The sequence below is a fragment of the Bubalus kerabau genome, chromosome 6 (genome assembly GCF_029407905.1).
Source record: "Bubalus kerabau isolate K-KA32 ecotype Philippines breed swamp buffalo chromosome 6, PCC_UOA_SB_1v2, whole genome shotgun sequence".
Taxonomy (NCBI): Eukaryota; Metazoa; Chordata; class Mammalia; order Artiodactyla; family Bovidae; genus Bubalus; species Bubalus kerabau.
The window spans coordinates 2,338,591-2,365,856 of record NC_073629.1 but is presented as its reverse complement, the minus strand read 5'-3'; the positions used below and the strand labels follow the sequence as shown (position 1 = coordinate 2,365,856).

Below are 27,266 nucleotides of genomic sequence, written 5' to 3'. Positions count from 1 at the left end.
TGAAAAACTGTTTCAAGTGCCTAATGAGTGTCTAGCAAACAATCTTCCCTCAACCACAGGTTTCTTTTCTTTTTTTCTTCTTTCTTTTTCTTGGTATCTTTTCTCAAACACAGTAAGGCTATGAACTGTCAGCTGGAAACCCCAAATTGGGAAGGAGGCTGTGGTAATGGTGATTGTAAGGGAACCAACAATAATCTGATTCTCATTGAGTTTATGGCTTGAAATAAATACAGCAGGAGGGTAGTCTCATGAACTCATTATGTAATTTAAGACCAAAGTAAAAGAGACCTGAAACGGAGGACAGAAGGCACAGCACCACCCCCTTTCTCACTTTTAAAACCCCTTTTTTTCCTTCAAGATGCAACCCACAGGTCACCTCCTCTTTGAAGCTTTCCCAATCCCCTCTGGCTGAGTAACTCAGGCCCCTGTACTTTGTTCTCATGACATCTTCACCATCTCACATGACCACGCTCCTGCCTGTCACCTCCATTAGATTGTAGCACCTCCTTAGTAATGACGTCATAGTGAGCTCTATATCCCCTGCAGCCAGTACTGTGTTTGGCACATTGTTGTTGCTGTTCAGTCATTCAGTCATGTCCGGCTCTTTGCAACCCCATGGACTGCAGCATGCCTGGTTTCCCTGTCCTTCACCATCTCCCTGAGCCTGCTCAAACTCATGTCCATTGAGTCAGTGATTCCATCCAACCGTCTTGTCCTCTGTGGTTCCCTTCTCCTCCTGCCTTCGATCTTTCCCAGCATCAGGGTCTTTTCTAATGAGTCAGTTCTTTGCACCAGGTGGCCAAATTATTGGAGATTTAGCTTCAGCTTCATAGCATTAGTCCTACCAATGAATATTCAGGACTGATTTCCTTTAGGATTGACTGGTTTGATCTCCTTGCAGTCCAAGGGACTCTCAAGAGTCTTCTTCAACATGACAATTTGAAAGCATGAATTCTTCAGCACTCATCCTTCTTTATGGTCCAACTCTCACATCTATACATGACTACTAGAGAAACCACAGCTTTGACTAGACAAACCTTTGTTGGCAAAGTAATGTCTCTGCTTTTTAATATGCTGTCTAGGTTGGTCATAGCTTTTCTTCCAAGAAGCAAGCATCTTTTAATTTCATGGCTGTAGTCACCATCTGCAGTGATTTTGGAGCCCAGGAAAATAAAGTCTGTCACTTTTTCTGCTGTTTCCTCATCTATTTGACATGAAGTGATGGGACCAGATGCCATGATCTTAATTTTTTGAATGTTGAATTTTAAACCAGTTTTTCACTCTCCTCTTTCACCTTCATCAAGAGGCTTTTTAGTTCTTCTTCACTTTCTGCCATAAGGGTGATGTCATCTGCATATCTGAGGTTATTGATATTTCTCCTGGCAATCTTGGTTCCAGCTTGTGCGTCTTCCAGCCCAGAATTTCTCATGATGTACTTTACTGCATAGATGTTAAATAAGCAAGGTGACAATATACAGCCTTGAAGTACACCTTGCCCAATTTGGAACCAGTCTGTTGTGCCATGTCTGGTTCTAACTGTGGCTTCTTGACCTGCATACAGGTTTCTCAATGTGACACATTGTAGGAGCTCACAAAATATTTATTGCTGAAGGAATGTGGTGGGTTCCAATCTCCCTCGTTTTCTTGCCCAAGCCTGGAGCTAAGGTGGGTGAACTTTCAGAGCCCTTCCAGGGGCAGAGAGGTCAGCCAGGTCAGGGCTGGGGGAGGTGGCCACCTCCTTTCCACCACTTTCAAGATCATGTGTGTAAAACCTTGCACCAGGAGGGCTGGGAGACACCCAAAGTAACTAGAAGACAAGGAAATGGCCTTGAACAGGACACGGTGACAAAAAAAAATTATTCATTCAATGAAAATATATCAAGTTTTGTGTCAATAAGTGCCAGGCCATGAGTAAGATCAGTTCCTATTCTCACGAATCTCACAGGCCTAGGCAGACACAGACCATGGTAACGACAGTACCGTGGGACAGGTGCAAGACCGGGGCACCTAGGTCAAGAGGACTTTGACTATGTGGTGGGAGAGGGTGACAGAGCTGAGTGCTTGGGGAGGAGGAAGAGTCACCAGATCTCTGACAGTTGGAGTGGGGGTTGGGGGTCTGCTTTCTTCCCTCTCTCAGGAGCGGTATTCTTGGGGTATATCTGGCCAGAACCTCTCCACCATCTTCCTTAGAGTTCATGCACCAACTCCCAGGTCTGTGTGTTCTTTCTGATGTTGCAGGTGCCTGGAATATTCTGTAATCAGCAGGGCTCTGTCCTGTCCCCAGCAACCATTGCCTGACCCTACCATGGCTACAAGCAATGGGACCCGCAGGATCTGACCCAGTTCTCTCCTTGCTTGACTCCCTCACCTCACCTCACCTCTCCCAGAAAGCCCAAGAGAGGGTCACAGTAGGCTGACACATGACAACAAAAGATATAACCTCTACCTTGATGTGAATAAAGCCCACTTTAAAAAAGAAATAAGAATTTCCAACAACAATTTTATTATTACTGACAGCATTTTGAATGAACCAAAGAATTTAACAAAACATATAAAAAATATATTTTTAAAAATCACAGATGGACAACAGATTTACAGATTTGCTTTCCTGATTGTTCAGAAAAAAAATGACAATGTTTACTTACTGGAAAATTGCATTTGAGTGAGACTAGCCACTGGATCACAAGACCCAAGCAGCAGAACACTGTCGAGTTCTTGGGAACAGAAGAAGTAATTGACCAACAGGTGAGAGGCTATGGGAGGGGCAACTAGACAGCCAGCCAGCAAAGCAGACCTGGCAGCCCAGCCAAGACAGGAACAGGCTGGGCAGAGCAGGGGTTAGGTATCAAGAAGCAGAGATGGGCATGTCAGTTACTCTGGCCTTGAGAAGAATCACTGTGACCACAGGGCCAGCTACAAACTGACTCACTCCAGTGTACGTACTCACATGAGTGTGTGTCCATTTAAATCATTTCTTCCTTCATTCATGAAATTAGCAAGTGGGTTTGGGTGTGTCTCAGGGACCAGACAGGGGAAGGCCCAATCTAGGAAAGCAGTTTCCTAAATTTAGGTGGACTGAGCCTGCTAGAAGAGCTGTAGACTGTGAGGGCTCCAGGAAAACCAGGGGGTTGAGGCCCAAGCCTTGCTCCAGGAGTTCACACTATACACAAAGGGCCATCAGGCACCTCCGTCCATAGGATTTTCCAGGCAGGAGTACTGGAGTGGGGTGCCATTGCCTTCTCCGATACACAGAGGGAGAGACCCTCAGACAACTGTGCCATGTGGCCTGTGATGGATGTGGGACAGAGTAACAAGATTGTCCCCATCTGTGTGTGAGATTAGGATGGGGTTATAGAGTTCAATTGCATTTGAGACAGGCCTGGAGGGGCAGGAAGGATTTGACAGGCAGAGATGGGAGTTTCATGGGCATTCCCAGCCAAAAGGAGAAAGCAAAACCCCATGAGGGTGTGTGCAGTGGGAGCTGGGGTGGCCCTTGCAGGGAGCATCTGGAATGTTCAGAAAAGTTGTGGGAGATGCAGCTGGAGAGGGAGCTTGAGGCCAGGCCAACATGGGTCCAAAGCAAGGAGTTCACACCAAAGTTGGATAAATAAAGGCTTTATGTACTCAATTATTCCTTCATTCATTCAACTAAAATGTATTGCATGCAAAACCTCTGCCAGGTGCTGTTCCCCTGGGTGCTGGGCACACAATGGGGAGGGCAACTTCTGCCATCCTGAGGCTAGTATCACCTCTGGGGAGCAGGAGTGCCATGGGGAAGTGGAGGCTGCTGCCTAGTCCAGGGTGAAGGGCCCTGAGGGTAATAGGAGGGTCACTTCAAAGGGGAAGGCACTTGGCAGGGTCAGTCAAAAGTGACATCCCCTTGGCTAGGCCAAGCCAAGTCCTCCAGCAGCCAACATGGGGAATGAAGCATCCCTCAATAACTGGGACAAAGGGTCAGAAAAGTAGGGTCTGGAAAGGAGGGGAGAGGCCTGGAGGCAGGGGGATGACCCCTAATCCTCCCACTGGCCCCAGCCTGCAGCAGGCCCAGATCATCGGCCAGCCTGGTCAGGGGTCTCTCGGCCGGCGTTCCTCTGGTCTTCATGCCTGTAGTCATCCTCACTCTCCTCTTCTTGTCTTCTGGAAAGCTCTGTCAGCTGCTCTGGTGGCTCCCGGTAGGCTGCCCGATTCCTGCAGGCATTGAGGACAGAGGGGAAGGGTTCACACTCACCCATCAGGACTGAGGGAGCTGGGTCTAGTGCTTCCTATGTGGAGAGAGCAGCCTATGACAGAGGCTTGCCCCTACACCCGGCTCTGGACACCCACAGGAAACTCTACCCTGGGATTAGAGACTGGCGAACCATGGGCCCTGGAGTCATGTGCCAGATAGTAATGCCACTTTAGGATTTGGGTGAATCATTTACTCTTTTCTCAACTATAAAATGGGATGGATAAAAGTTGTTTTTATTGTTAACAGCTGCCCCCTGGGGTGTTGTGAAAGGAAGAGGCTGTGAGGAGCTGGGGCACATCTTCCTAATCTGCTTAGACCCTTGCCAACAGGCGTCCCCGACACTCACGGCCGTGCGACCTCGGTGTCTTCAGCCTTGCCGGTGTCCCGGCAGCAGCAGCAGTACAGGATGACGCCAATGATGACGAGAGCCGCAGCCACGCCCCCAGCGACGCCCGCATACAGAGCCACATTCATGGAGGCTGGGAGAGACAGAGCCGCAAGTCCTGTGAGCACTAACCACAGTTCCCAACTCGAGCCCATAACACAAGTCAAGATGCAGGGAGCATGCCAGGGATGAGGGACCACAACAGCCAGTGTCCCAGATGAGAGGCGGTCCTTCCCAGGCTCTGAGCGGTGCCTGTCTTCCCAGCCCAAGGGGCAGTGCCGCCAGCCTCTGGGGGCACTCCGTGGAAGGCACGGCCTCGTGGGAATGGAACCAGACAATGCGGGAGGATACTTCTCAGGATGGAGGTGTACAAAAGGCAGATGGCCAACAGATCTGAGCTACTCAGGCTCCAAAAAGGCCCTCAGGTGTCATGCCAGCTCCTACTCTAGCTCATTTCCAAACTGCTCAGGGTGTCCCTCCCCAAGTGATGGGGTCCAGACTCTTGTGGAAGCCAGATCTGGGCACTTCCCCCATGCCCACAGAGCAACCCTAAGGGTAGGACTAATGTCTCCAGAAGCCAGTCTTAGGTGCTATTTCCAAACAACAAAGGGAACAGGGCTAGCCTCCAGATGAGGGGAACCTGGGATAGGAGCATCTGGTCATCGCCTCAGCCACCTGCCAATGGGAGACCCCAAGAGGCTGCCCAGCTCACCTCCCAGTCAGCTGACTCTTTGGACCCCCAGCCAGTCACCTTCTGGCCTTCACCCTCCCACTCTCCCTCCACCCCAAACTGCTCTTACGAGATCTGACAGCTACGGTGATGTTGCAGGACTCGGTCCCCACCTCGTTCCTGGAGATGCAGATGTAGTAACCCGACATTTCTGTGGAGATGTTTTTCAGAGAGAAGGTCTGTCCTGTGACTGGGAAGGAAGAAGAGTCAGGCTGAGGAGACAGTCCATCATAGCAGAATAGAAACAGCTAAGAAGGAGTGTGGACTCCTGAACTCCTATGTAGATAAAAGCATTGCCACTGAGCATGTCTGAGCCTCATCTGGAATGTGGAGAAAATATCCACCTCTAGGGCTGCAGGATGATTAAACTAGGCGGGCTGCACAATTCTGAAGTGCTTAGAATTCAGGCAGGAACCGTGTGTTTGAAGCCACCTTAATTTTGTGACTTTGGGCAAGGAACTTAGCTTCATTAAATCTGTTTATTTACAAATAAAATAATAATAGTGCCTTCACAATAGGGCAATTGTGAACATGAAATAAAGTACTAATGAATATAAGCCCACAACCAAATGCCTGATGTAAATGCTTAGGAAACATAATATGCATTACATATTACATAGAAATGTTTTATAATTAGATGATATGATTATCACTTTTATGATCTTCAGAAACAGAATTCTGCAGCTTAGACTCATGTGAAAGCAGGCTTTAGAACCTCAAGGACTCTGACTTCTGTATTTCTGTACCATGAGTGGTGTGTGTGTGAGTTTATGTGGTATTTGTACGTTCTGTATGTACATGTATGTGTGGTGGGGCGGGAGGAGGCAGGCAGTCAGTCTAGACTCTTCCTCTTTCTTTTCCACCACTTAAGTAAGCCATTTAACTTCTGTGAGCACTAGTTACTGAACCTGGAAGTGGGAGGGAAAGTATCTGATCTCCCCAAATTCAGGGCAATGGTCTAGATGTCCTCATGAGAAGACATTCTACTAAATCTATGATCCTACAAATGTCTTCACCTTGAAAGGGAGAGCCAAAGCATAAAACATAAATGTTTAGACAAATTTATATATCCTATCCTCAATGATGGGCTTTCCTGGTGGTGCTAGTGGTGAAGAAACCCCCTACCACTGCAGCAGACATAAGACATGTGAATTCAACCCCTGGGTCGGGAAGATCCCCTGGAGGAGAGCACGGCAACCCATGCTGGTATTCTTGCCTGGAGAATTCCATGCACAGAGAAGCCTGGCAGGCTACAGTCCATGAGGTCGCCAACACTTGGACACAACTGAAGCAACTGAGCTCACACACACACATCCTCATTAATGCTGTGTCATAGCCACTATTATGAGAGAATAGTTAGAGACCTTGTCCTCTAATGTGCTGCACAGCCAGCCGCCCCTGCTGTCACCAGGTGGGTTACACTCCTTCCGAGGAGATATTCTAAAATGCAAATAGGATCTGAGTGACATTTCAGAGGCAGTCCCTCATCTTCAGTAATAAGCCCATGTTTCTTAATATGGACATGATGTTACAGATCTGGCCTTGACAATCCAGCTTTCAGTTCAGTTCAGTTGCTCAGTCGTGTCTGACTCTTTGTGACCCCATGGACTGCAGCATGCCAGGCCTCCTTGTCCATCACCAGCTCCTGGAGTTTATTCATAATCATGTCCATTGAGCCGGTGATTCCATCCAACCATCTCATCCTCTGTCATCCCCTTCTCCTCCTGCCTTCAACCTTTCTGAGCATCAGGGTCTTTTCAAATGAGTCAGCTCTTTGCATCAGGTGGCCAAAGTACTGGAGTTTCAGCTTCAACACCAGTACTTCCAATGAACACCCAGGACTGATCTCCTTTAGAATGGACTGGTTGGATCTCCTTGAAGTCCAAGGGACTCTCAAGAGTCTTCTCCAACACCACAGTTCAAAAGCATCAATTCTTCAGTGCTCAGTTTCCTTTATAGTCCAACTCTCACATCCATACATGACTATTGGAAAAAACATAGCCCGGACTAGATGGACCTTTGTTGACAAAGTAATGTCTCTGCTTTTCAATATGCTTTCTACGTTGGTCATAACTTTCCTTCCAAGGAGTAAGCGTCTTTTAATTTCATGGCTGCAGTCACCATCTGCAGTGATTTGGGAGCCCAGAAAAATAAAGTCAGCCACTGTTTCCACTGTTTCCCCATCTATTTGCCATGAAGTGATGGGACTGGATGCCATGATCTTAGCTTTCTGAATGTTGAGCTTTAAGCCAACTTTTTCACTCTCCTCTTTCACTTTCATCAAGAGGCTCTTTAGTTCTTCTTCACTTTCTGCCAAAAGGGTGGTATCATCTGCATATCTCAGGTTATTGATATTTCTCCCAGCAATCTTGATTCCAGCTTGTGCTTCATCCAGCCCAGCATTTCTCATAATGTACTCTGCATATAAGTTAAATAAGCAGGGTGACAATATACAGCCTTGACGTACTCCTTTTCCTATTTGGAACAAGTCTGTTGTTCCATGTCCAGTTCAAACTGTTGCTTCCTGACCTGCATACAGATTTCTCAAGAGGCAGGTCAGGTAGGCTGGTATTCCCATCTCTTTTAGAATTTTCCACAGTTTATTGTGATCCACATAGTCAAAGGCTTTGGTATAGTCAATAAAGCAGATGTTTTTCTGGAATTCTCTTGCTTTTTTGATTATCCAGCAGACGTTGGCAATTTGATCTCTGGTTCCTCTGCCTTTTTTAAAACCCACTTGAACATCTGGAAGTTCATAATTCACGTATTGTTGAAGCCTGGCTTGGAGAATTTTGAACATTACTTTGCTAGCATATGAGATGAATGCAATTCATCTTGGTAGTTTGAACATTTTTTGGTATTTCCTTTCTTTGGGATTGGAATGAAAACTGACCTTTTCCAGTCCTGTGGCCACTGCTGAGTTTTCCAAATTTGCTGGCATATTGAGTGTAGCACTTTCAGAGCATCATCTTTTAGGATTTGAAATAGTTCAGCTGGAATTCCATCACTTCCACTAACTTTGTTCATAGTGATGTTTCCTAAGGCCCACTTGACTTCACATTCCAGGATGTCTGGCTCTAGGTGAGTGATCACACCATCGTGATTATCTGGGTCATGAAGATCTTTTTTGTACAGTTCTGTGTATTCTTGCCACCTCTTAATGTCTTCTGTTTCTGTTAGGTCCATACCATTTCTGTCCTTTATTGTGCCCATCTTTGCATGAATTGTTCCCTTGGTATCTCTAATTTTCTTGAAGAGATTGCTAGTCTTTCCCATTCTACTGTTTTCCTCTATTTCTTTGCACTGATCACTGAGGAAGGCTTTCTTATCTCTCCTTGCTATTCTTTGGAACTCTGCATTCAATGGGTATATCTTTCCTTTTCTCCTTTGCTTTTGGCTTCTCTTCTTTTCACAGCTATTTGTAAGACCTCCTCGGTCAGCCATTTTGCTTTTCTGCATTTCTTTTCCATGGGGATGGTCTTGATCCCTGACTCCTGTGCAATGTCACAAACCTCCATTCATAGTAACCCAGCTTTACCTCTTGCTAGTTCCCCTGGTGGCCAATCCTTTCCCTGCCCAGCTCTACTCTGTTGCAAGATTGTATCTCAGTGTGAATTTTTCTTGTCTGAATGTGCTACTCACTATACTTCCTCAAATATGATGTCCTCTGATTTTTCCAACAATCTTGTATTGTGGATGGAAGAAATATTTCAATCTCCAGTGCCCTAGAGGTAACTGGAGGATTGGAGAAGTTAAGGGACTTCCCCAAGGTCACAAAAATAAGAAATGACAAAACAATAACAAAGATTCATTTTTGGGTCTAGAATTCCCAGGAACAGTTGACACCTTTCTATAAAAAAATATAGAAAAGAGAACAGAGAGGGTTATAAGGAGAAAGACCATGCCAGGACTTTCCAGATCATAGATGAAGAAGAAGCACAGTTTATGAGTAATTGCCCCATTGTGGTCTCAGAAAGGACCCCATGGAAGAGAACATGAATCTTGGTGTTCTGGACAGTGCCACTCGCAGGAATGGCTGCAGGAACAGGCTGTGTGGTTCTAAAGGCTAGCATCATATAGAAACACATCATTTATCTTCAAAATGAGGCCTCTCTGACCAAGAAACTTTGTGAACAAGATTCCACATTTGATGGGGTGACCAACAAACCAATCTTAGACTGCTGTGCCTATAGAAATACCAAGTACAGACACATATTTTATGTGAATTTGTCTAAGAAGACACACCCAAAGGATTACCCACATGTCCACACCTATGGTTGTTAAAGAACTTTGGCTTCTGGTTGGAGACAGGATGGCAGAGTAGAAGGACTTGAGCTCAACTCCTCCCACAAAAATACCAAAATCATATCTAACTGCTGAAACAATGACTGACAAAAAAGACTGGAACCCACCAAAAAAGATACTTTACATCCAAAGACAAAGAGGAAGCCACAGTAAGATGGTAGGAAGGGCACATTCACAATATGCCCAATCAAATCCTATACCCACCAAGTGGGCAACCCACAAGCTGGTAAATAATTATATCACAGAGTTTCTTTCACAGAAGTGAGAATTCTGAGCCTCACATCAGGCTGCCCAGCCTGGGGGTCTGGCACTGAGTGAGGGGACTCTTCAGAGCATTTGGTTTTGAAGGCCAATAGGGCTTGATCACAAAAACTCCACAGAACTGTGGAAATCAGAAATTCAACTCTGTTGAGTTAGAGGGTGCACACAAGGTTTTATGTGCGCTGGGACCCAGGGAAAAAGCAGTGACTTCATAGGAGCCTGAGCCAGAAGTATTTGCTGGTTTTGTAGAGTCTCCAGGGAAGGCAGGGGGTAGCTGTGGCCACTGTGGAGACAAAAACACTGGAGGCAGAGGTATGGGGGTGTACTCTATGGTGTGGGCTCTCCTGGAGGGCACCATTTTGACCTGGCCCCACCCAAGAGCTCCAGTGCTGGGATGCCTCAGGCCAAACAACAAACAAGGCAGGAACACAGCTCCACCCATCAGCAGAGAGGCTGCCTAAAGTCTTCTTGACCCCACTGTTGCTGTTGCTAAGTCGCTTCATTCATGTCCGACTCTGTGTGACCCCATAGATGGCAGCCCACCAGGCTCTGCCATCCCTGGGATTCTCCAGGCAAGAACACTGGAGTGGGTTACCATTTCCTTCAAACACAGCCCTTGACATGGTTCTGCCCACCAGAGGGGTAAGACCCAGCTCCACCCACCAATGGGCAGGAACCAGTCCCTCCCACCAGGAAGCTTTCATAAGCCTCTAGGAGAGCCTCACAAATAAGGGAGCAGACACCAGAAGCAAGAGGAACTGTAGACCTGCAGCTTGTGAAATGGAGATCAGAAAATTAGACAAAATGTGATGGCCAGAAGCATATGTTCCAGATGAAGAAACAAGACAAAACCCCTCAAGAAGATTAAGTGCAGTGGAGATAGGAAATCTACCCAAAAAAGAAACCAGAATAATGATAGTAAAGATGACCGAAGACCTCAGAAAAAGAATGAAAGCACAGATGGGGAAGATACAAAAATGGTAAACAAAGAGCTAAAAGATATAAATAACAAACAGCTGAACAATATAATAACTGAAATGAAAAATAAACTAGAAGGAATCAGTAGTAAAAATGAGATAGAAAAACAGGTAAGGGAGTTGAAAGACAATATGCTGAAAGTCACTATGGCACACCACAATAAAGAAAAAGAATGAGAAGAAATGAGGACTTATGGGACAACATTAAACACACCAATATTCACATTATAGGGGTCCCAGGAGGAAAAGAGAGAGAGAAAGGCCCTGAGAAAATACTAGAAGAGACAAAAGCTGAAAAACTCCCTAACATGGGAAAGGAAACCTGACCCAAGTCCAGGAAGTACAGAGAGTCCTATATGGGATAAACTCAATGAAGAACATGTCAAGAACACATATTAACCAAACTGACAAAAATTAAAGACAAAGAAATAGTGTTAAAAGCAACAGGGAAAAGCAAAAAATAATATACAAGGGAATTCCCATAAGGTTATCAGCTGATTTTTCAAGAGAAACTCAGCATGCCAGAAGAGAGTGGCACAATATGAAGTGATAAAAGGGGAAAACCAGGACTTGCTTGGTAGTCCAGTATTTAAGACTCCATGCTCCAAATACAGGGGCATGGGCTTGATCCTTGGTCAGGGAACTAGGACCCTGCATGCTGCATGGTGTGGCTAAAAGAAAAAAGGGGAGGGGGCGCAAACCTACAACCAAGAATACTCTACCCAATAAGGCTCTTGTTCAGAATCAATGGAGAAATCAAGTTTTACAGACCAGCAAAAGCTAAGACAATTCAGTACAACCAAACCAGCTTGACAACAAATCCTAAAGGAACTTCTCTAGGTGGAAAAGAAAAAGGCACAAGAAAATTACAAATGGGAAAGCTTATCAGTAAAGCCAATAAACAGTAAAGGTAGGAAATCATCCACACACAAATATGATATAGAAACCAGCAATCATGAGAAGAGGAGAGAACAAATGCAGCATATGGAATATACATTTGAAATCAAAAGACCAGAACTCAAAACAATCTTGTACCTATATAAACTGTTATTTCAAAACCTCCTGCTAACTGCAAACCAAAAATAAACAATAGATACACAAACAAAAAGGAAAAGGGAATCCAAATATAACACTAAAATTTGTCATCAAATAACAAGAAAACAGAACAGAAAGGAAGAAAAAAAAGTACAAAAACAAACCCCAAACAATTAACAAAATGAGAATAAGAAAATACATATCAATAATTAACTTAAATGTAAATAGATTAATTGTTTCAACCAAGGGATATAGACTGACTGAATGAATACAAAAACAAGACTCATATATACAGTGTCTAGAAGAAACCCACTTCAGATCCAGGGACCCACACAAACTGAAAGTGAGGGTATGAAAAAGGGTATTCCATGAAAATGGAAATCAAAATCTGAAGTAGCAGGACTCATATCAGACAAAACAGACTTTAAAATAAAGGCTGTTATAAGAGACAAAGAAGGACATTATGTAGTGATCAAATGATTAATCCAAGAAGAAGATATAACAATTATAACTATATATGTACCCAACATAGGAACACCTCAATATATAAAACAAATGATAACTGACATAAAAGGAGAAATCAACAGTAATACAATAATAGTGGGAACTTTAACATCCCCACTTACATCACTGGACAGATCATACAGACAGAAAATCATTAAGGATGGATCTCCTTGGTGGTCCAGTGGTTAAGACTCCACACTTCCAATGCAGGGGGCACAGGTTTGATCCTTGGTCAGGAAACTAAGATCCCATATGCTATGTGATGTGGCCAAAAGGATTTTTTAAAAAAAGAAAATTAATAAGGAAACATAGACATTAAATGAAACATTAAACCAGATAGACTTAATTGATATTTATAGAGTATTCCATCCAAAAGCAGCAGAATATACATTCTTCTCAAGTACACATTCTTCAGGATAAGTCACATGCTGGGCCACAAAGCAAGTCTTGGTAAATTTAAGAAAACTGAAAATATATCAAGCATCTTTTTCTGTCCACAATGCTATACTATTAGAAATCAACTACAAGAAAAAAAAAAAAAAAAAGCTGAAAAACACACACACATGGAGGCTAAACAATATGCTGCTGCTGCTGCTGCTAAGTCGCTTCATTCATGTCCGACTCTGTGCGACCCCATAGACGGCAGCCCATCAGGCTCCCCCGTCCCTGGGATTCTCCAGGCAAGAACACTAGAGTGGGTTGCCATTTCCTTCTCCAATGCATGAAAGTGAAAAGTGAAAGTGAAGTCGCTCAGTCGTGTCCGACTCTTCGAGACCCCATGGACTGCAGCCTACCAGGCTCCTCCATCCATGGGATTTTCCAGACAAGAGTACTGGAGTGGGGTGCCATTTCCTTCTCCTAAACAATATGCTACTAAACAAAAAATGAATCACTGAAGAAATCAAAGAAAAAAAAATTTTTAAATACCTAGAGGAAAATGAAAATATAAAAATAATGATTCAAAACCTAAGTAGTTCTAAGAGGGAAGTTTATAGCAATACAGTCTTACCTCAGAAAACAAGAAAAATCTCAAATAAACAACCTAACCTTACACCTAAAACAACTAGAGAAAGAAGAACAGACAAAACCCAAAGTTATCAGAAGGAAAGAAATCATAAAGATCAGAGCAGAAAGAAATGGAGACAAAGAAAACAATAGAAAATATCAATGAAACGAAAAGACGGTTCTTCAAGAAGATAAACAAAACTGATAAATGTTTAGCCAGATTCGTCAATAAAAAAAGGGAGAGGACTCAAATCAATAAACTTGGAAATGAAAAAGGAAAAGTTACAATGGACACCACAGAAATAGAAAGGATCATAAGGGACTACTACAAGCAACCATACACCAATAAAATGGACAATATGGAAGAAATGGTCAAATTTCAGAAAGGTATAATCTCCCAAGACCGAACTGAGAAGAATACAAAATATGAACTAATTACAAGTACTGAAATTGAAACTGTAATTTAAAACCTCCCATCTAATAAAAATCCAGAACCAGATGGCTTCATAGACTAATCTATCTAACATTTAGAGACGAGTTAACCAGAGTTCGAGTTGTGCAGTCCATTAGTACTTGGTACTTATATATAGAAAAGACTTAACACCTATCCTTCTGAAACTCTTGCAAAAATTACAGAGGAAAGAACACTCTCAAACTCCTTCTTTTAGGCCATCATCACCTTGATATCAAAACCAGACAAGGATACTACAAAGAAGAAAATTACAGGCCAATATCACTGATGAATATAGATGCAAAAATCCTCAACAAAATACTACTCAAACAAATCCAACAATACATTAAAAGGATCATATACCATGATCCAGTGGGGTTTATCCCATGGATGCAGGGCTTTTTCAATACCTGTAAATTAATCAAGTTAGTGTGATATAATGCGCTAAGAAATTGAAGAATAAAAAACATATGATCATCTCAATAGATGCAGAAAAGAAAAAATAGAAAGCTTTTGACAAAAGTCAACACCTATTTATGATTAAAAAGAACTTCAGAAAGTAGGATAGATGGAAACTACCTCAACATAATAAAGGCCATGTATGACAAACCCACAGCCAACATTATACTCAGTGATGAAAAAGCTGAAAGTGTTTCCCCTAAGATCAGCAATAGGACAAGGATGTCCTTTGCTCAACATAGTTTTGGAAGTCCTCGTCACAGTGATCAGAGAAGACAAAAAAAGAATCCGAATTGGAAAAGAAGTGAGACCACAAAATGACCAGATCGCATCAAAGAATTTGGTAAATTTGCCAGATATAAAATTAATACACAGAAATACACTTCTATGCACTAACAGTGAAAGATCAGAAAGAGAAATTAAGGAAACAATTCCATTTACCGTCACATCAAAAAGAATAAAATACTTAGGAAAAACCTACCTAAGGAGACAAAAAACCTGTACTCTGAAAACTATGAGACACTGATGAAAGATACCAAAGATGACACAGATGGAAAGATACACCCTGTTCCTGGATTGGAGACATCAATACTATCAAAATGACTACACTATCCAAGCCAATGGCTTTTTTTTGCTGAATTAAAACAAAAAATTTTTAAATTTGTATGGAAACAAAAGACTTATAATAGCAAAAGGAACCTTGAGGGGGGAAAAAATGCAGAGTTGGAGGAGTCAGGCTCCCTGACTTCAGACTATACAACAAAGTTACAGTAATCAAATCAGTATGGTTCTGGCACAAAAACAGAAATGTAAGTCAATGGAACAGAAGAGAAAGCCCAGAAATAAACCTACACATGTTTGGCCAATTAATCTACAACAAAGGAGGAAATAATAATATCAGTACAATGGATAAAAGACAATTTCTTCAATAAGCAGTGCTGGGGTAACTGGACAGCTGCATGTGAAGAATGAAATCAGAACATTCTCTAACACCACACACCAGGCTTCCCTGGTGGCTCAGTGGTAAAGAATCCACCTGCAATGCAGGAGCCACAGGAGATGCAGGTTCAATCCCTGGGTCAGGAGGATCCCCTGGAGGAGGGCATGGCAACCCACTCCAGTATTCTTACCTGGAGAATCTCACGGACAGAAGAGCCTGGTGGGCTACAGTCCACAGGGTCACAAAGAGTTGGACATGACTGAAGTGACTTAGCACTCATGCACTAACACCACACACAAAAACAAACTTAAAGTGGATGAAAGATCTCAATGTAAGACCAGGCAGTATACAACTTTTAGAGAAAAACATAGGCAGAACACTCAATGACCTAAATCGTAACAATTTTTGGAGCCACCTCATAGAGTGATAAAAATAAACAAATAAAAAATGGGACCTCATTAAACTTAAAAACCTCTGCACAGCAAAGGAGACCATAAACAACATGAAAAAACAGCACACAGGATGGGAGAAAATATTTGCAGACAATGTGACCAACAAGGGATTAATCGCCAAAATATATTAACAGCTCATGTAGCTCAATATCAAAATAACAAACAATCCAATCAAAAAACGTGCAGAAAATCTAAATAGACATTTCTCTAAAGAAGACATACAGATGGCCAAAAAGCACCACATCATTAAGTCAAGGATGCTCAACATCAGTGACTGTTAGAGAAAGGCAAATTAAAACTACAAAGAGGTTTCACCTCACCTGGCCAGAATGGTCATCATCAATAATCCTACAGACAATAAATGCCAGAGAGGGTGTGGAAAAAAGGGAACCCTCCTACACTATTGATGGGAACGTAAATTGGTACAGCCACTATGGAGAACGATACAGAATACTGTTCAAGAATAGAGCTACCATATGACCCAGCAATGCCCCTCCTGGGAACACATCTAGAGGACACCATACTTTGAAAAGATACATGCACCTCAGTGTTTACTGCACACTGAGCACAACAGCCAAGACATGAAGACATCAACAGATGAACGGATAAAGAAGAAGCGGTACATATAGACAATTACTCAGCCATAAAACAGAGTGGAATAATGCCATTTGTCGCAACACAGATGGATTTAGAGATTATCATACTAAGTGAAATAAATCAGAGAAAGATATCATGTAAATCACTTATATGTGAAAGAAAGTGAAGTCCGACTCTTTGCGACCCCATGGACTGTAGCCTACCGGGCTCCTCCGTCCATGGGATTTTCCAGACAAGAATACTGGAGTGGGTTGCCATTTCCTTCTCCAGGAGACTTCCCGACCCAGGGATTGAAACCGGTCTCCTGCATTGTAGGCAGACGCTTTACTGTCTGAGCCACAAGGGAAGTCCACTTATATGTGGAATCTAATAAAATGATACAAGGGTAACTTATTTACAAAACAAAACAGACTCACAGATTTAGAAAACAAACATGATTACCGAAGAGGAAATGTAGGGGAAGGGATAGATTAGGAGGTGGAGATTAACATATACACACTGCTATATATAAGACAGTCAACAAAAACCTACAGTATAGCACAATAACTTAAATGGGAAAAGAACCTGTAAAAGAATAGATATATGTGTATGTATAACTGAATCATTCTGAAACTGACACATTTTAATCAACTATACTCCAATATAAAATAAAAAATTTTTAAAGAAAAGATAATTATACAAGCAATAGATACTTATTATAAAAACTTATATTACGTTATGCTCATTACAATAACATGTACATAATACACAAGAATTTATGACATAAAATTATTACTTCAATTTAGTCTAATCTAGAAAATCTTGCTATGCTTATCACATCATTTCAAAACAAGATGAAGAGGGTCCCTATCCTTTGGTGTATATAAGGGAGAACAGACTAGAGTTCATAATGGGAGCCCTATTAGATCTTAATCTCATCTGAAGGGTCTGAGAAGGCATCTGTGAAGAACAAAGAACAAAATAAAAATCGTTCATAATCTCACCTGCTGGAAATAATAGCACTTTGATTTGAGATTATTTTCTTCCAATCTTTTCGTATATACTTTCTTTAGATTCATCCCCTAAAACTCAGCATGATAGTCTCTGGTTACTCATTCTCTGTAACACACTATTCCTTCCATCCTAGAATTTCATACCTTGGCAATTTTTCTGGAACACTGTTTACATGTGATATTAACATATGATACTAAGAAAGGGTTTGTGACCAAAGCAAGTTCAGCATGAGTTAGAGTTTCTGATGTGCTGATAGCACCGGACACTTCTAACATGGGGTTATGGTATTAATGGCCTCGTTTTCTAAGCCAATTGGATTTTCATATTTTTAAGAGGTGTCTTGAAGGAACACAAAACCATTCTGAGAAATATTCTATGAACCTGGACATGTTTCAGAGGTGTATGGCTCTTAACAGAGTCCCACTATTTTAGAACATGAAACTCATTTTATATGTTAAATGTGCCCAGCATATTTCAAACAGATCAAGGTGGAAAACCTCAGGCTCTTGCCAGGCTCTTCCCATTTATCAGAGCCCAGCTTGGCACTCCTGGCCCTCTTTAGGGTCAGGAACATGTGGCAGCCTAGGCCAGAGTCAGCACTTTCCTTCCCCAGTCTCTCAAAACAAGCAACAAACATGAGAAGCTACCCTCGGATTAACCAGCACACAAACATTGCCACAAGACCTGTTTTGATTCTGATTTGGAGCTCTCAAGTCCCTTTTCCTCTGGAAAGGACCCAGTTGTTCTTGAAATCTGGCCAAAATGAATGTTTCTTCTGCAATGACACCTCGTGGTCAAGAAGGGAAACACGTAGGACAGAAGGGTTTCCACATTCCCTCTGCTTCAGCCAGGGAGAGGTTTCCCTCCAGAGCAGCCCAGGTCAGCAAGAGACACTGATGTCAAATTGACAAGGTTTAACTTCTCTGCCCACTACCCCAGCATCTCCCTGATCCCATGGTTTGTCAACAAGCTCAAGCTGCCTTCAAGATCTTCCCTGGCTGCTGGGAGCAACGTCCATGCTGCCCTTCAGAATGCACGTGGGAGTGTGTGCTCAGCATGCCCAGTCGTGTCCGACTCTGTGACTCCACGGACTGTAACCCACCCGCCTCCTCTGGCTTCTCCAGACAAGAACATTGGAGTGGGTCACCATTTCCTCCTCCAGGGATCTTCCCGACCCAGGGATCAAATCCAGGTCTCCTGCATCTCTTGCATCAGCAGGTGGGTTCTTTTATCACTGAACCACCTGGGAAGCCCATCCTTCAGAATATCCTCCCCTAAAGCGCTCCCGCCCCTAGAATTACTTCTCCCACCTTCCTTATTACCCAGATTCCTACTCCTTCAGTGCATGAAACTCAGCTGACTGACAGGGTTTACAAGGATGTTCAGAGGTATCACATACCTCTGATCACAGAGGTGATCGCCTCCACAGTCTTTGGGGAAGGCTGTATAACGATCATCCCAATCTTGCAGATGAAGACCCTAAGGGTCTGAGAGGCCATGAGTGACAGAAGAAGCCAGAACTCAAACCCTCATTTGTTGATTCCAGATTCCCTGTCCTTTTCCTCCTGGCTTACTCCCGCTGATCTAAGTTAAAGCAAACAATCTCTAATGTTGAGAATTCTCTCTTTGGATGTAGAAGGGTTGAGGAACTCTGCTCCCCAGATTGCCCACTATGGGTTGTTTTAAAATATTTTAAAAGTCAGAAATGGGTTTCAACTGACCCACACAAGATGACACGATAGACTTCCTAGGGCTCCGTGAGGCAAGGCAGAGCCAAAGTCTTTAAGAACAACGCCCAACCCGCACCACCATCCAGATGCTTTTTTCGGTCACTGTCAAATCCCAATTCTGACTCCGAGTAATTCTTAACTAGACGCTGAATAAATCTTTTCCAAAGTAACTAAGCAATCTCCATTTAACCTCTTTTATGGCCCTCATGTTTTGGATCATTGAAAAACTGAGCTTTGGCTTCTAACCAGCAGAGGAATCTTTCCTGATGAAGGCGGGAGAGCTGTGAGCAGGGTCCCCACATCCTCCAGGGCAGAGGCCAGCCTCCTGAATCCAATGAGCAGGCCCTACATCATCTCTCATCTCAGCTTCTCTTCAGTGGCACCTCCCATCCTTCCTGCATGCACAGTTCCTAAGCTTTCTCCATCCTTAGCCTACTCACTCATAAGGAACCAGCTCAGATAACAGCTGATCATTCTACCAGGCACTTGGTGGTCTCAGTACTTTACATGGACTTTTATTTAAACTTCACAATAGGACTTCCCTAACTCCACACTTCCAATGCAAGGGGCATGGGTTCGATCCCTGGTTGAGGAACTAAGATCTCACATGCTGCAAAGAGAAGCCAAAAAAAATCTTCACAATATCCCTATGAAATAAATACTAATTTTATGCCCATTTTACAGATGTGCAAATGAAAGCACAGAGAGACTGACTTGCCAAGGTCACACAGCTAACAAGCCAGGATTCAAGCCCATGCATGCTCCTAACCACCATGCTCTCCTGCCTGTTCAAGTGCCCCCTCCTTGAAGAACTCTTCTTTGACCCCTCTGGGTTCTAGCACCACTGGATACAAACTACGGCAGCATTTCCTATCTTGTTACCCTCTGCTAGCTTCACTGACAGGTGGGTCAGTGGTAAAGAATCTGCCTGCCAACGCAGGAGATGTAAGAGACACAAGTTCGGTCCCTGGATCAGGAAGATCCCCTGGAGAAGGAAATGGCAACCCACTCCAGTATTCTTGCCTAGAAAATTCCATGGACAGAGGAGTCTGGCAGGCAGTCTGGCAGTTCATGGGGTCACAAAGAATCAACTGAGTGACTGAGCATGCACTCATGCAACCCTCTGCTATACATACTCTGCTGGAAGGCCAGATCAACTAGTGTCTGTGGTTGACCTGTTACCATTTATGGAGTCCCTGGGCTGTTCACAGCCCAGAGACGGGACGTCATACAGCCAGAGGAGAGCTGCCAACCAGTTTTGACACACTCAATAAAAACTTGCCAGCTAGAAATATGTAAACAAATCCAGAAGCTTGTTGAAATCCATAACTTATCTTCTATTTTACATTCAATAGTGTGGGTTCTACTAATTCTTTTTTTTTTTTTTTTAACTTTTCAGAAGTTCTTGTTTTACCCCCAGACAAACAAATGGTAGAGAGCTTAAGTCCCTTCCTTTGGCGGGAGCCCCTGTCTGCGCCCTCACTTGGTGGGACTCGTTCTCCCATCTCATCTCCTCAGACCTGCTGTCTATACCCACTGCTCCACCACCCACTTCCTTTCCACCCACACTGGATAGAAAGTCTTCCCAGAAGTTAATCCAGTGGGACTTTCCAGACCTTGTCTTTCTTGATCTTCAGGAGTGGTAGGTGCAGCTGGCTAAGCAGCTGGTGGAAACAGGGCCCAGGGATTCCACTGGGGTTTTCCCACATTAGTTGACTCCAAGGTAATGGCAGCGGGATGTTTATACAAAAGGCAGCTCCTTTTTTCTTTCCAGTTTGTTTCCTGATTAAAAGGTCAAATACCAAACTGCCTGGTACAAAACCAGTCTCCTGGCAACCAGAGCAGAACCTACCATTTCCTTCCCTGAGAATGTGGGAACCTCAGAGCAGACCCAGTTGTGTAGTGGATGGGACCATATAATGGGGTTGAGTTTGGGGGTGGGAACCAGGGCAGTCTGAGATGTATCTGCCTAGACAGAGGGTGGAAATAGAAACTTCTCCGTCCTTAAGTGGAGCCACAGAGTCAGACTTGAGGACTCAAATGTATACTTTAGGACATAATCATAATCAAAACTAAAATCCCACGAGTGCTTGTGTAGCGCCTGGTTACTGATACATGCTTACTCAAGAGAACTCAGTTATGGGGAATAAAGAAAACAAGTTAATGTGTACGATGTTATTATTTGTCACAATAACCTATGAGGTGGGCACTATTATGAGAAAAATGCTGCTTAGAGAGATGTCCAAGAGAATCCAGTGCAAAATGCAGGAGGGAGGGGCAGCCTTCAGGGGCATCTGACTGGTTAGCCCAGGGTCTCCTCTGGCAGTGCTAATCACATCAGCGGCACCTCGATGTGGGGCGCTGGCCTTCCTTGCAGACCTTTTTACCTGGTGTGACTTGACGCTCTTGGTGCAGGACATCGTAGCTCTTCCAGCTGTACTGAGGGGCTGGGGAGCCCTCCTTTGACTGGCAGGTCAGCTGGATGTCGTTCCCAATGACAGTCTCTCCCTGGATGCCACAGTCTGGCTTGGAGGGCGGCACTGCGCAGGGGAAGAGCCAGAGAGAAGCCAGGAATTAGTTGGGGCTTGGTGACAGCCACTCCCTCACCCCAACACACACCAATTACCTTGTTTGTTCACAGGCAAAGAAAGGTAAAAACCATTCTTAGCTCACATGCCATAGAAAACAGTCTGCAGGCTGGATTTGGCTGCAGTTTGCCTACCCTTGGTTTCAGTGAAAGCCTCTCTCTCTGAAACCCTTCAATGCTAACTTCTTAGCAATGTTCCCTTCAGTTAAGCAGAACTCTCTTCCTGTGCTTTGCTGATGAAATGGAATTACCATAAGTAACTGGGTGATGGAAGAGCCCCCTGGCGGCAGTAGGATTATGTGCAGGGTAGAGAACGAGGGCTGAGCGGATGGAGGGGGCAGGAAGGAACAGACACACACAAAAGAAGCCCACAGAAAGAAGGTTGCGAAAACCAACAGGCCACCCTTAATGCACAAGCCCAATCTGATCTCTTAGAATTCCTGAAGACCTTAAGCCAGGGTCGTTCACTCAACACTGTAAGTTAACACACCACTGTGTACAGTGGTTTTTCTACAAAAATACTGTATACCTGACTGCTGGGCATGGAGATGACATAGTGTGTGAGTTTTTGTGTTTAAGGAATCCAGTGGGGGCAAAAAAAAAAAAAAAAAACAACAATGACCAGTGCCGAGGTCCAGCCCCGGCTGATCCAGGGTATTCGAAGGAGAGACGGCTAGGCGACCTATTCAAATGTTAATTAGAGATAATAAAGAGTAATAGAATGAGGATAGCTCAGTAGGAAAATTCAGTGGAGAAAAGAAGCTGAGTGGCTTGGTTTACGCGGAAAATCAATATAACCCGTGACACCAGGTTAGCTCTGACCACGGAGGCCGCAGGCGCCCTCTCGAATAGCGGAAGGTGCCCCACCTTAGACACCTTCTCGAGTGGGTCTTAGAAGCCCAGGCAAATAAATGGTCGCAGAGGACATCCGCGCTCCAGATGGACACTCAGCTGGAAGTTAAAGGGAAGAATGACATGGGGAGACCAAGCGTTGGTGAGCAAGGCCCATAGCTTTATTTTCAACAGGGGCTTTTATACCCTAAGTTACACATAGAGGATAATAGGGGATGCAAAATCAGCAGTCTTTGATGCTTATCAAAAACCAGGGTTTCTTTCCTGCAGATTTATCGTATACAAATGGTTTAGGTGATTTACATCATCTTCTGGCCAGAGGCCTATTAACATTTTATGACTCTTGACAAGGACTTATCAACAAAGACTTATTTTCTCTAAGAGTAATTATTTTATGGTTTGGCGCCATCTTCCAAAGATAAGATTACGTTCCTATAGGGTGGATGTGTAATGGGTTTACAAAGGAAAGAATTTACTACCTTAAGGGTCTAAAGTTACTAACACCAAGGCCACTACTTATTTTTTCTACATACCAACTATATTAATTAATGCACATTCAAGGATACAATTCAGGGGATGTGAAAACTTGGCAACAAACATTGGCTCATCAATGAAATCTTTTACTAGTTTTATTCTGACAGTTTCTAATTCTCTGAGAGGCTCTAAGCTATTTGAATATCTTAAGCTTCCCGTGCCTCTGGAGGCTGGGAGACTGTAAACAATCGTATGCATAGCTGTAGGTGTCCGGGTAAACTTGTCAGGCGAGTTAGAGAGCCATCTGAGGGGTTTGGATTTAAACACTCCTAATAGCCCAGGAACTTTATTAATTGGAGCTGTAAGTTAACTCTTTGACAGAGAGAGTGAGATGGTGGTGGGGGACAGCCCCCAGTAAAGTCAGAGGTGAGAGCACAAAGCAATAAAGTAGGCAGACTCTGGTTTTTGGGGGGTAGATGCTCGAGAATATCCGGGGGCACTCCTGAGGCTCGATCCCGCCTTTGCGTATGCCGAGCCTCCTTCCTCATGACCTTTGTCACGAGTGGAATGTCTCTCGCCGGCTCCCGGCAGACCAGGCAGGACGCAACAATGCTGAGACAGGACAGGCATGACAAGGGACACTGCCCCAGTCGTGAAGCCAATAATGGAGGTGCTGGGAGGGGTTAGAGAAAGAGACTGGATGGCACTCCAGCCCGAGGCAGCAGCCTGTGCAAAGGCCCTGAGGCAAGAAGACTCCAGGGAGTGTCCTTTTGGGTGGGAGGAAGAGGACACCAGTGGAAAGTACTATTACTGAATTCCTCAGCGGCAGGCCTGTCCATCCTGCTTCTTTCTTCACATGCCCCCTTGGACGGCTTGCTTGCCCCAATAAACAGTGCTGCCCTTTCTACAGTGCAGACTGCACAGGCGCACACTTGCTGGGCGTGGAGGGTGAATTCCAATCTCCGCTCGGCCCAGGGCTGCTGGGAGAGGCTATCCAGGAGGCACCTCTCCCCTCTAGCCTCACATCTGCTCTGGTATTTGCTCTCCGACAAAGGCAGGTGGTTGCTGGGTGTGCCCCCTCATTTCCTGTTGTCTTGGTAAGGGACAGCCAGGCATGGAGCAGCGTGGGGCAAATCAAAGGCATTTCCCACTGCCACTCTAATCAGTTAGTCCCTAAACCTAGGTTCAAGAACAGGACTCAGGTATCCATGCCCAGACCCCTGCTTCAGGACTGAAGCAGCCTGGGGAGGAAAAGGCTGCTACCCACGGGCTATTCTCATAAACAGCTCTCTGCCCTCCCTGCAGGCCCAGCCAGCAGGTATCTGCAGGACAGAAAAAGAGAGCATCACTTCTGAGGAGACTGGCTACTGGTCAGAGCTGTTCGTGAGCCAAGCTTTATCTCTTGAGCTCTCCGCAGATCCAGAAACATCCCTCCCTACCAATAAAAATTATCACCCTTGCTTCCCAGGTACTCCTTTAACAGGATCCTAATCTTTTATTCCACAAAAGAGACTGGCCACAAATACGACACCACCTTCGAAGTCTCTCATTGACTCAGAACCATGCTAAGGGTGCATGACTAATAGCCAGCATATGCTGTACATATCCAGTGACTAGCTTTCTTATGCCACTGTTTGCTGAGGGAAAATTATTAAAAACAAATTCTTAATCCACTCTAGTCAAGGCTATGGTTTTTCCAGTGGTCATGTATGGATGTGAGAGTTGGACTGTGAAGACAGCTGAGTGCCAAAGAATTGATGCTTTTGAACTGTGGCGTTGGAGATGACTCTTGAGAGTCCCTTGGACTGCAAGGAGATCCAACCAGTCCATTCTAAAGGAGATCAGTCCTGGGTGTTCTTTGGAAGGAATAATGCTAAAGCTGAAACTCCAATACTTTGGCCACCTCATGTGAAGAGTTGACTCATTGGAAAAGACTCTGATGCTGGGAGGGATTGGGATCAGGAGGAGAAGGGGACGACAGAGGATGAGATGGCTGGATGGCATCACCGACTCGATGGACGTGAGTTTGAGTGAACTCCGGGAGTTGGTGATGGACGGGGAGGCCTGGCGTGCTGCAATTCATGGGGTCGCAAAGAGTCAGACACGACTAAGAGACTGAACTGAACTGAACTGAATCCACTCTAGAGGCAGCAGTAGAAAAAACGGCAAACAAGGGATCAAGCACTTCCTAGGAGACCCACCTTACGGAGGAATATGTCAGGGTCCTTTCCCCAGGCCCTAAATCACAGCCCTCAAACTACTTTCCCACCTCAGCTCATCCTAGGCACCGCCAGTCCTTACTTCGTCCAGCTCCTCCCCGAAGCTCCCCTCCGCAGCCCTCACCATCAAGAACAGCTAGGACCTAGAATAATACAGATCTAGTTCAAACAGCCCTTCCACCCGCTGAGGCGGGGGGCGGGGGGACTTAGGACTCTTGTAGATTTTGGATTCTCAGTTGGCGCGTCCCAGCTCCTAAATAAATTGTAGATAATACCTGAATATTTATAGAGGGCGGAGTGATGGGAGGGAGCTGGTCCAGGCCTCTCCAAAGCCTGAGACTCCCGCTGCAGACGTCAGGGGGCGCCAGAGGCCGGGAAGACGACCAGTCCTGCCCGGCGGCGCCAGGTTCCGGGTCCCCGGGCCAGGTGACTGTCCCTTGGTGACCAAGACGGTTCCCCTCCTTCCGGAAGCTCCATGCTCACCTCAGTTTACTGTGAGGTCACGCAGCCTGAATGGACGACCCCATTTAATTCAAAAGCTGTTCTGCCTAAAATCAGCCCAGCACCAAACCATTTGGAAATGAAACTTGTAAAAATCTTTTTTCCTGGGTTTACTTAACATATAGTACCAATTATTTCTCTTTTTAAAGCAAAACTGTCTTTTCACCGAGTTTCATAATCTCATTAAATTTGTAGTCTTTGCTGTTCGAGTTTAACTAATTCGTCTCTTAAAGTGCAGCTGGTCCTAAGAGAGGAGAGGAGGGAAATCCAGAAGGTCACACTTGAATTGGGCCCGGCTGCCCTGCCTGAAACCAGCTTGCTGCCAGAAGAAAACCAAAGCCGTTAAATACGGAAGCCAGAGGAGCCAGAATCAGCCAGAGAAGGACCAGGTGGAGCACAATGAGGGACTCAGTTGGGGGTGAATCAGGATAAGGGGAGGGGGTGAGGGAGGGCAGACAGTGCAGAAGAGAAACTGGAGGAAAATGCTCGTTTCCCTGGCTGAGTAATCTCTCTCTCGGGAGCTAATGCAGATAAAATTAAGTGCTGTGAACACAAAACGGTTTAATGAAACATTAATTATAATAGCTTAAATTGGAAACAGTGTCCAGTTCTGGGACAGAGGACTCAGCATTCCCTTGCTGAAGTGGCATGAAGCTTACAGAACAGCAAGTGCTAAGACAGCACATAATGAAATGAAAAGAGAAAAGTTCCTATGGTTAGGTTACAAATTCCATTATGTATGGAAATAAGTATGTGGATAGGAGCTGGAAGAAAACACGGAGAAATAAAACCCAATGATATATGTGAATGTTTGTCTTTTTTTGTTTCATCTTTCTTTAAATTAGTATATTTTTAAGAGACAAGGGGTCATCAAACACAGCTATTTGTTTATTTGTGTCAGGACTAAGGTCCTTGGAGCAGGAGAACAAGAACAGGCCAGCAGAACAGAAACAGGCTTCTTTCTAAGAGTCTGGTGCACTAGAGATTTTGACATGAGGAGCCCTCCACAAAGAGGCAGACTCTTGATTCCATGGGCCCAGTAGAAAAACCATCACGGCACTCCACCTGGTCCGGGTCAAACGAAACACAGCTGTAAAAATGCCTTAAGATAATAAAATGTGATGGTGTCAGCCTTGTCCAGGAGATTAGGGGAGGTGTTCCTGCAGCTCTAAGACCATCAGAGCTCCCAGTGAAAACCTTGAAATAAATATCCATGTACTCAGCGGGCTGTGGGGCTTCAGTGTCCCAGACCGAGGTTAAGACCTTCAGTGTGGAAGAGCAGTTACAGAACCTCAGTTTTCATTGAGTGATGCTTCCAAGATGGGCATTTCCTGTGGACAGTGGGCACATCCATGGCTGGCACTGCTCTGCCTCTCCAACCTTTTTTCATTGCCATGGGCACAGGAAGGGCAAGATACAAGTTAATGCAATGACACCATAAAACATAATTGGCAAGCTTACATCTGCCACAAAGTGAAAGAAAGGGTATGCTGAAAAGTTGTCAGCCATGCAGAGTTTGGGAATCACCCGGAATTGGAAGGCTTGATGGTTGGGAACAGTGAAGGGATTTGAGCATCAAAT

General features: G+C 44.4%; 1 protein-coding gene across 2 annotated transcripts in view; it reads right to left on the bottom strand.

The window, feature by feature from the left end:
* Positions 1–2,489: 2,489 nt before the first annotated feature.
* GPA33 (glycoprotein A33) overlaps positions 2,490–27,266 on the bottom strand; it is a 43,875-nt gene continuing 19,098 nt past the window's right edge. For both annotated transcript variants that reach the window (XM_055587190.1, XM_055587191.1), the window contains exons 4-7: positions 21,440–21,592; positions 5,414–5,533; positions 4,575–4,707; positions 2,490–4,188 (exon numbers count right to left, since the gene is read on the bottom strand). In XM_055587190.1, the coding sequence (XP_055443165.1) occupies positions 4,050–4,188; positions 4,575–4,707; positions 5,414–5,533; positions 21,440–21,592 (545 nt within the window). In that variant the 3' untranslated portion in view covers positions 2,490–4,049. The remainder of the gene's footprint in view (positions 4,189–4,574; positions 4,708–5,413; positions 5,534–21,439; positions 21,593–27,266) is intronic.